This window comes from Porites lutea, chromosome 4 (assembly GCF_958299795.1).
Source record: "Porites lutea chromosome 4, jaPorLute2.1, whole genome shotgun sequence".
Taxonomy (NCBI): Eukaryota; Metazoa; Cnidaria; class Anthozoa; order Scleractinia; family Poritidae; genus Porites; species Porites lutea.
Genome location: NC_133204.1, coordinates 31,776,508 through 31,785,828, shown reverse-complemented (window position 1 = coordinate 31,785,828; position 9,321 = coordinate 31,776,508). Strand labels below are relative to the sequence as shown.

Below are 9,321 nucleotides of genomic sequence, written 5' to 3'. Positions count from 1 at the left end.
TCACGCAGCTTCTTCAAGGAGACACAGCTTGGTCACAGGACGAGTAAGAGAAGAGTCCTTTGTCTTCACTTCGGCGGTGCGGACACGTGAATCTTCACCAGGAAACACTTTCGTTACGCGACCCAGCAACCAGCGGGATCTCGGCACAGTTTTGTCCACCACAAGAACCAGGTCATTCACTGCTAAATTCCTCTTATTTAGTAGCCACTTGTGGCGTTGCTGTAAGGTGGGCACGTACTCCAGAACCCATCGCGACCAAAAACAGTTAGCAAGGAATTGCGCATGTCTCCACTGCTTGCGTGAGTACAGCTCTTCCTTGGCGAAGACACCGGGGGGTATGGCGAGATTTCGTCGCTGTAAAAGTAGGTGGTTTGGAGTGAGTGGCTCCATGTCACTTGGATCATCACTTGCTGGGGAAATGGGACGACTGTTTAGAATGGACGTGACTTCGGCGAATACCGTGCGCAGGGTTTCCAAAGGGATTGCAGCGCCTGGTTTGCTCAAGACAGCATTCATAGCCTTCCGCACACTTCTAATAAGCCTCTCCCACACACCTGACATGTGGCTCGCGGTAGGGGGTTGGAAACGCCACCTTGGCAACACATATTTGAACCAATCTGCATCGTACGAATGTAGCTCTCTCTTGATTTGTTCTTCGTTCAGTTCTCGCACCGAACGCCGAAGTTCCCGCTCCGCGCCAGTAAAATTCGTGCCGTTATCTGACCAGATCTCCTTAGGGCAGCCGCGAACAGAGATGAACCGGCGCAGAGCCAAAATAAACGTGTCTGTTTCTAAGGAACTAACATCTTCGATGTGGACTGCCCGGCTGTTAAAGCACACGAATATGCAACCATACACTTTGATAACGCTACGAGCGCGCTTCACATAGAAGGGGCCAAAGAAGTCGAGGCCCGTAAAGGTGAACGGGGGATGATAAGGTAACAGCCTTTCCTTTGGCAGGTCCGCCATCGCTTGCTGTAGGGCAGGCATGTTCCGCTTGCGGCAACTTATACACTTGCTCAGGATCTGACGCACCAAAGCTCTTCCTCTCAGTATCCAGTAACGTTGGCGGAGGACGGACAACACATGTTCACGGCCTGCGTGGCCCAGCACATGGTGGTAGTAACGAACTATCAATACAGACACAGGGCTTGACTTTGGAAGAATCACTGGGTGGGCGGCCTCAAAGGTAATCGGCGCACGGTGAATTCTTCCTCCAACACGTATAATGCCATCAGTTAGGATCGGACTAAGAGTGGCCAAACTACTGCTACATTTCACCTGTCTGCCTTCTTTCAAAGCCATGTACTCTTCACGGAAATGTTGGTGCTGTACCAGTCTCGTAATTACTTCGCTTGCTCGCTGAAGCTCAACAAGGGTAAGTGTACGTCCGACGACACATTCAGGTTTTCCCTCCTTTAGTGGTTTGACAAAGCGAAGCACCCACGACATCACTCTCAGCAAACGGGACCACGACGAATAGCGCTGTAACAGGAGATCAACTTGGGACGTGTCAGTGGTGAACATGATTGTGGCTGGTTTTCGTATCTCTTTATCATCACTTCGAATGTCTTCCACCTGAGCATTAGGCCACTGTTGTTCAGGCTGCCACAGAAAGCAAGGACCTGACCACCACCGACATCCGGGTTGGAAATGCTCTATGGTGACGCCTCGTGAACCCTCATCAGCGGGGTTCATGCTACCTGGGACATGATGCCACTGTTCTGGGGATGTTGATTCATGAATTTCGGCCACGCGATTGGCAACAAAGGTTTGGAAGCGCCTAGTTTCGTTCTTAATATATTGAAGGGACGTCATTGAGTCACACCAGAAAAAGGTCTCATTAACTTGCAGATCGAGCTCCTTCAGAATTGAGTTACTTAGTCGCACCGCTAACACTGACGCTTGTAGTTCTAGGCGAGGTATAGTCCACTCTTTAATGGGCGCATTCCTGGTCTTCCCCATAACGAAGGGACAGTGAATCAGTCCTTGCTCATCAACGAACCGTAGGTAAGACACTGCTGCATAACCATGCCTTGACGCATCGGAAAAGTTGTGCAACTGCACAGTGGCTTGTGCACTAAGGCACTGGGTCTTGTAACACCTTGGTATCTCGATTGTAGTAACACACGGCAGCTCTTGCAACCACTTCTGCCAGAGGGACGAATACGGCTCTGGAATTTCTTGATCCCAAGACAACTTCTTCCTCCACAGCTCTTGTAACAGAATCTTGGCTGTGAACACAAAGGGTGAAAGAAATCCCAACGGATCAAATAGGGAGCTTACGACGGAAAGTACTCCTCACTTGGTGGATGGCTTGTACGCCTGTAAGGCCTTGAACTTAAAAGTATCTGACTGTGCGTCCCAGTAGACACCCAACGCTCGCTCTAAGGGTAACTGGTCTAGATCTAGGTCCAACTTGGGATTCGCCCTCGACGCGGGAGGAATTGAGGCTAGTAATTCACGACTATTGCTCGCAAACTTTGTTAGGCGGAATCCTCCTTCTCTCAACAACTTCATAAGATCGGAGGCCAGAGGTATGGCTTGATCAGTATTTGGGACGGACTTCAGGACATCGTCCACATAGAAATTTCTACGAACTGTTCTGATCACTTCAGGTGGGTAATTTTCTTCATTGTCTTGTGCTGTCATGTTTAACGCCTTGTTGGCACAGCAGGGTGAAGACTTAGCACCAAAAATATGGACCAACATTTTGTATTCTTCTGGAGGCTCGTCAATACCTTTAGGCCACCACAAGAACCTCAGAGAATCTGTATCACTTGGGGCTACTTTGGTCTGGTAAAACATGCCCTCGATATCTGCTGAGAAGGCAATTTCTTCCTCACGGAAACGAATCAACACTCCAGACAGGTCATTTGTCAGATTAGGTCCTTGGATGAGCTGTTCGTTTAGCGACGTGCCGCTGAATCTTGCAGCCGCGTCAAACACCACTCTCACCTTGCCTGGCTTGTTCGGATTGCTTACTGGGTGGTGAGGCAGGAACCATGTGGTTTTGCTGACTGTTGCTGCTTCCTCCTTTGTGAGCTTTCTTGCATATCCCTGGGTCACACAGTCTTCAATCACCGCTCTATATTTGACTTCAAGTTCTGGATCTCGAAGGAAGCGTCTCTTTGAGTGTTGCAGTCTCGCTTCAGCTAGTGTTCTGTTGTAAGGAAGCACAGGATTGTCACTCTTCCACAGGAGGCCCATCTCATAATGGCCATCATGTTTACAGATTGAATTGGATATCAAGTTCATAGCTCTTTGGTCCTCCACAGACAGGGGCTTGGTTTCACACTTGCTCGTACCATAGGACTCGACTCTCCAGAATTCTTCAAGCTGGTCACTTAGGGTAACATCCTCCCCTCTAATGAGATTGACTTGCACAGGAGTGGAAGAAGGTACACTGGCACAGCCACCAAGTATACTCCAACCAATACAGGACTTGATTGCGATCGGCTCATTTGGTCTACCTCTTTTAACTTCAAGCGGTATGAAGACCTCTTGGATGTTTGTACCAAGCAGGATAGAAATCTTACTTCTCTTTACTTCCGGGAGGCAAACTTGCTGCAGATGTGGCTACTGACCAACAGACCTCGTCACCTTTGTGTGCTTTAGGGGAATTGTAAGATCCTTTACAGCCCAGGCAGATTTGACATCAATCAGATGGTCATTCTCGCTGTCTACTGAAGCAATTTGGAAGTCAACTCTCAGACCCTCTTCTTCTGTATCGGCATTGTTTACTGTCGTGAGTGACAGCTTACTTGGTGAGCCCTTAATGTTCAGCAGTTTCACGAGAGACGGGTCAATCATGGTTATGTCGGAGCCTGAGTCTAGTAGGCCAAAGGTAGTAATCTGGTTGCCAGACTTACTAATCACTCTAACTGGGATGACTTGAAGCAACACTTCGCACGAACTAACTGCGGCCACTGAGGAGCACATAGAAATAGTGGCTTGATTAGGCCTTAAGCCTTGATTAACGTCCTCACCGTTAGGACCGTCTCTTTGCTGGTTCCCTCTGTCACTAGGTTCAGTGAAGTGTAACAATGTGTGATGTGACTTCCCACAACCTTCTACCCTGCACCTGATTAAGGACTTGCACTTCTTCGAGTTGTGTTTAGTTGAGTTGATACAATTGAAGCAAATCTTTTTCTGTTTTACAAAGTCATTTCTCTCCCTCGGAGACTTGGATTTGAATACTTCACAACGGTACAGTGGATGGTGTTGATGGCACATTGCACAGGATTCAGGATTTGTTGCTGTTAAAGAATAGGTAAAACCCTTAGGAGTTCCTGACTTAGTAAAGAAAGGGTGGCTCAGGACAAAGGCTCTCTCCTTGAGGAAATCTACAACATCCTTGAAATTTGGCATTTTCTGTCCCTTACGCTCGAGATTCTTCAAATGTTCGGCAAATTTGGATTGCATCCACTTTGGCAGCCGCGCAATGACTTTCTCCAGATTATCTATATTCATCTCACTAAGGTATCCCATTGACTCTAAAGTGTCATAGGTAACTTGCGCAGTATCAGCATAGCGCTGCAGGCTGTCCTTATCATTCGCTTGTATAGCAGGTCCCTTCGTAAGTGATTCAACACATGCTCTCACTACTTGAAATGGCTGGCCAAACCGTTCCTCTAGTGTCTTGAGTGCCTTTGCCAGGCCACCAGGCATTGGCTCATATCTCTGTACTGCAGTCAGGGCAGGACCGTTCAAGAACTGTAACAGACGGGTCATTTTCACAGCATCACTGAGAGGCCTGGTTTCAACCAACTGCTTAAATCTCTGACGAAAGGCTGGGTAATTTTCAGGGGATCCATCAAACTTCTGAACTTGTACATGAGGTAGATCATAAGCGGCACTCATTTTCTCCATTGAAGACATGATAGCAACAAGACTTTCATTCATAATTGAACCAGCAGCACTGGGCGTGGCTGTACAGCGGTTGGTGCTCGTGAGACATGGGGTTTCTTCGGTGGGTGGGTCAGCAGGTTGTGACTGGCCGTTGTCTTGAATACGTGGTTTAACAGTCTCAAGTGTACCCTCATCCGTAACAGTAGGAGTTCTGAAACTCATACCTGGCACTTTGAAATAGGTGTTTCCAGAAGTGAGTGTATTGGAAGTCTGGGCATTTACTAATCCTGGTGTTGATGTATGAGATGGCTTGGTCACTGGTACATTATTGCCACTAATCGCAGATGGTAGTGTTTCGGGTGGCACCCTTGAGGATTGAGACCTTGAGTCCTTTAGGTCAAGATTTGGAGACCATTTGATACCCTCCAGGCCCGTGACTGGATCAGATATTTCCTGTTCTGCAAGGGAAGCCTCCAAATTGGCTAGTTCCACTTGATTTCTTGCAGCCGTAACTTCCCTTTCTGCTTCCAATTTGGTAAGTTCTAATCGGTGTTGCAACTCTAATTCCGTTCGTTTTATTTCCATTTCGACTCTTTTTACCTCCAGTTCTACTAGCTTCTTACTCCTTTCTTCAGCTTGTTGCTGCATAAGTAGGGCCTTCGCTGCTTCTATTTTAGCCCTTTGGGACCTGGAGCTACACACACTTGATTTTGAGACACGACTACCATTAGATTTCACAGATTCTGGAGGGGTACACTCCTTGATTGATTTTACTTCTTCTAACACTTGGCTGTTATAAAAGGCAGCGGCACTGGCAATAAACTGATCTATTCTCTCATTGTATCCTTGTATCCTTGACTGCTGAACCGCACGGTCGCTCAAGACTCTTTGATACCTTTCACAGCTGGTATCGAGTAAATCACCGTATTTCTCAACACAAACACAATACTGCTCCCACGCGGAATTAAGGCTAGTTTGTACGGTTCGTATCTTGACGACGTTGCCGAAGTCTCCGAGATTTTCATCCAGTTGATGACACAGTTTCGTAATATTAGACAAATATCCCCTTCGGGATCTGTCCAACACCTCCAAACGCTCGAGTAGGATTCCTCGTTGAGTCATGACCTTTGATGTCACTTCGATTCACACGCACAAATATTTTCACAGTTAAGACTTTAGACGTCCACTAATCACAGGCAAGATGATCGTATGGTTTTTACGAAGATGTCCAGGGGACAAAACGCGCCTTCACAACACACGGGTTCTTGAACACAAGTTTAATAATCGAGAGTTGCACACTCAGCATATTTTCTTAACAACACAACAGGATCGGAATTGGAGTCTCATCTTTGGCTAACAAGCTTCACCTCGCAAGTAAAAACCTACAAAACAAACACTTAATCACCGTTGGAACGGGATTTGGAAATACACGAGCTCCTAAGACTCACCATACGATGAGAAACTCCCGGCGACTAGCGCGTTACAAAGCACATGGTTTCTTTCTCGCTACACGACGACACTGAGACGCGCTCACTAAGCATGCTGGGAGTACAAATTACAAAAATAGACTGGAACGGACTTAGGAAAACAGAATTGTTCTCTTGTTGAGGATTAGCCTCAACATATAGAATGGATAACATATAGATCAATCTACAATATAACATAAAATTTTTGGCGATCGGAGTAAATGTCACGTGGTTATAATACCACGCCCCTTTAAGGTCTGAGTCGAAAATCTGCTGTTGCCGGCATTTTTTCGTGAAAATCTCTCGGCTACACATAGCGCGCATTAGTGCCTTGCGCTGAACAGAGTTTCACCAAAATCGCAAAGACCCAATTCGAGAAATTCAGCGGTTTCCAAATTTAGGTCATAATTTATGCGAAAATGATAAGCAAACTTTACACGGATTATATCTAATAAACTATGAAATTCATCTCTGTATTTTGGGCATCCTTATAACAGATGGGTCCTTGCAAGTCAGCAAAACGCTTTAGGGCCTTGTAAATGCGCGCGATTTCGAGCAAAGCAAACATATAGAAATTATAGTTTTCGCTATTTGTTGACGTTTGTCAGCGTTTAAGAGTCAATCTCACGAAAAAAGCATTTTCTTAAAAATTCGTAGTTTTTTTTCCTTCAAATTTTTTCAGGGCCACAATTGATTAACTAACAACCCGGACTCTGAATTTTATGGTCATTGAAAAACTGTGACATTACCTTCTGTAAGCCCAAACTTGAGTAAACATTGAAGATTTTTAGCGTTTTGGCTGAGTTTGTGCTTTGGGAGTTGTCTATTGTTTCTAGTCTGTCATCCGGAGCCGGAAACGGAAACGGAAACGGAAACGGAACCCGAACCCGAACCCGAACCCGAACCCGAACCTAAGAAATAAAACTTGGAGACGTTTCTGTCTTAAGAGTGTCACTAACAATTATTGCTCGATCAAGACTTTTCATCCCCACATTATATTTATTTATTGTTATTATATTTTTTACTGTCGCATTTTTTGCGTACGGCGCAAAATTTTTCTTCGAGAATTTCATATACGCGTGAGCGTTGCAACTTGGGATCATGATTGACATGAGTACTCCTCCTCCCTTTGCCGCCTTTTCCTCGCAATGGTTGAAACACGGAGCCCTTTTAAGAAATGAGCAACTTAGGCTCAAGAGAAGGAAATGAATAACACAGCGGTCTCAAACATCACATACTAATAATGGCTGTTTTTCGCAGTCAATCGGCTTCTGATTAGTTGTAGTCTCGATCTGTCGAAAATTGCTCGACCTACAGCTGCAGTCACAGTTTATGACTGCTAGGAATAACAGTAGGATGCACTTACCTTCTTTTTTGCAAGTCACTTTCCGAATGTGAGTATACCTTTGGTATCACGATCACTGTGCTGAAAATTTCTCAAAACAATGATAACAGAGGACTCCATCTTGAATTTTATTCCCACACGGGTATCGGAACTGGTTTTAGTGCTTCCCAGTTTACCCTGGTCTCAATTTAAGTTCCGGTTCTGGTGCCGTTTCCGTTTCCGTCTGCGCTTCCGGATTCCGGATTCCGGCTTTTCCATACGCCCGGTTGAAAATGCTACCGAGTCTGAAATGGGCAAAGATTAAGTACTCTACCTCATCGACTCCAGCTTTCCATTGATAATGTTCCGATTGAACAAGTTTCTTCTGTGAAATCACCTGGAGTATATATCGATGAATTTTACGTGGTACTCCCACATTGATAAACTGTGTAAAAAGATCGCTTCTGCAATTGGCCGCCATAAAGCGAGTTGAGCCATTTGTGCCTCAATCCACCCTACTCGATACAACTTGCTAGTTCAATCTCACTTTGATTACTGCAGCCTCGTCTGGGGTAATTGTGGCAAAACATTATCTAACAAGCTACAAAACCTACAAAACTGTAACCCTTGTAACCCCTTGTAGCCCCTTGTAACACGTTGTAACCCTCTGTAACCCCGCGTAACCCCGCGTAACCTCCTGTAACCCCTTGAACCCCTTTGTAGCCCCTTTAAACCCTCTTTAACCCCTTGTATTCCACTGTAACCCACTGCAACTGCTTGTAATCCCTTGGATAGGATAGGATAGGATAGGATAGGATAAGTGCTTTATTATCAACAGAGCGCCTACAGACGCATGTGTTTACAACGATAACAAAGACTTAGTGCAATAATTACAGTGATGTACGTTTGTAGAATTTATACAACTATTAAACAAGGTTATATTTAACACGTCTATCTTTTTCGCGAAAGCGATCACATACGTATTTAGCCACAATTGTTTGCATTTTCTCTCTTTGCTTCATACTTATCAACGTTGCAAAGGCAGAGCTTGGAGTCATAGAGTCAAGAAAAAGATTGGTTTTCTTTTTTAGCGTATTGAACAGCTCTCTCCTAGGATCCCTATAGGCTATGCAATTCATCAAAAAATGCTCCTCGTCTTCTAATCCAGTTTTACATAATGGACAGATTCTTTGGTCTGGTGGTTGATAGGGTTTAACGTATCGTCCAGTTTCAATTGCTAGTTTGCTGAGTTTGTGGTTGCTTAATCTTAGCTTTGTGATTGCTACTCTATGATTGATGTTTCTTACATTTATGAGGTAATTTTCGTAGTCATGGGTAAGTTTAAATTTCCTGAAAGTACTTAGTTTGTTTTTTTGATGCGGGTCCTTTCGTTCATCATTGTGTATTTCGCTTATCCATGTTTGCTGTTCTATGTCTAAGAGTCTCTGTCGTATATAGCTCATGATTGCGGGAGTGTTCGTTTTCGCTGACCATATGTCGCCAAGACCTGCGAGATTTAACAGCCAGCTACAGAATTTGTTAACTCCCAATAGCCACCTAATGAACTTTGTTTGAACAAACTCAATTGGATCATTTTCTAGCTTTCCGTCGTGATCGACCCCCCAGATCCCGCTTCCGTACGTGAGTATTGGGTAAATAACCGTGTCAAAAATTTTCATT

At 45.1% G+C, this 9,321-nt stretch overlaps 2 protein-coding genes across 2 annotated transcripts; both read right to left on the bottom strand.

Moving 5' to 3' along the window:
* On the bottom strand, positions 1 to 1,965 carry LOC140934535 (uncharacterized). Its single transcript, XM_073384142.1, has one exon. It carries the CDS (start codon positions 1,963 to 1,965, stop codon positions 1 to 3), a length of 1,965 nt encoding a protein of 654 aa, XP_073240243.1.
* A 115-nt stretch (positions 1,966 to 2,080) lies between these two features.
* On the bottom strand, positions 2,081 to 5,073 carry LOC140934534 (uncharacterized). The gene is made up of 3 exons (XM_073384140.1): positions 3,588 to 5,073; positions 2,306 to 3,503; positions 2,081 to 2,234 (listed from the first exon to the last, which is right to left on the bottom strand). Exons 1-3 carry the CDS (start codon positions 5,071 to 5,073, stop codon positions 2,081 to 2,083), a joined length of 2,838 nt encoding a protein of 945 aa, XP_073240241.1.
* Between the last annotated feature and the right edge of the window lie 4,248 nt (positions 5,074 to 9,321).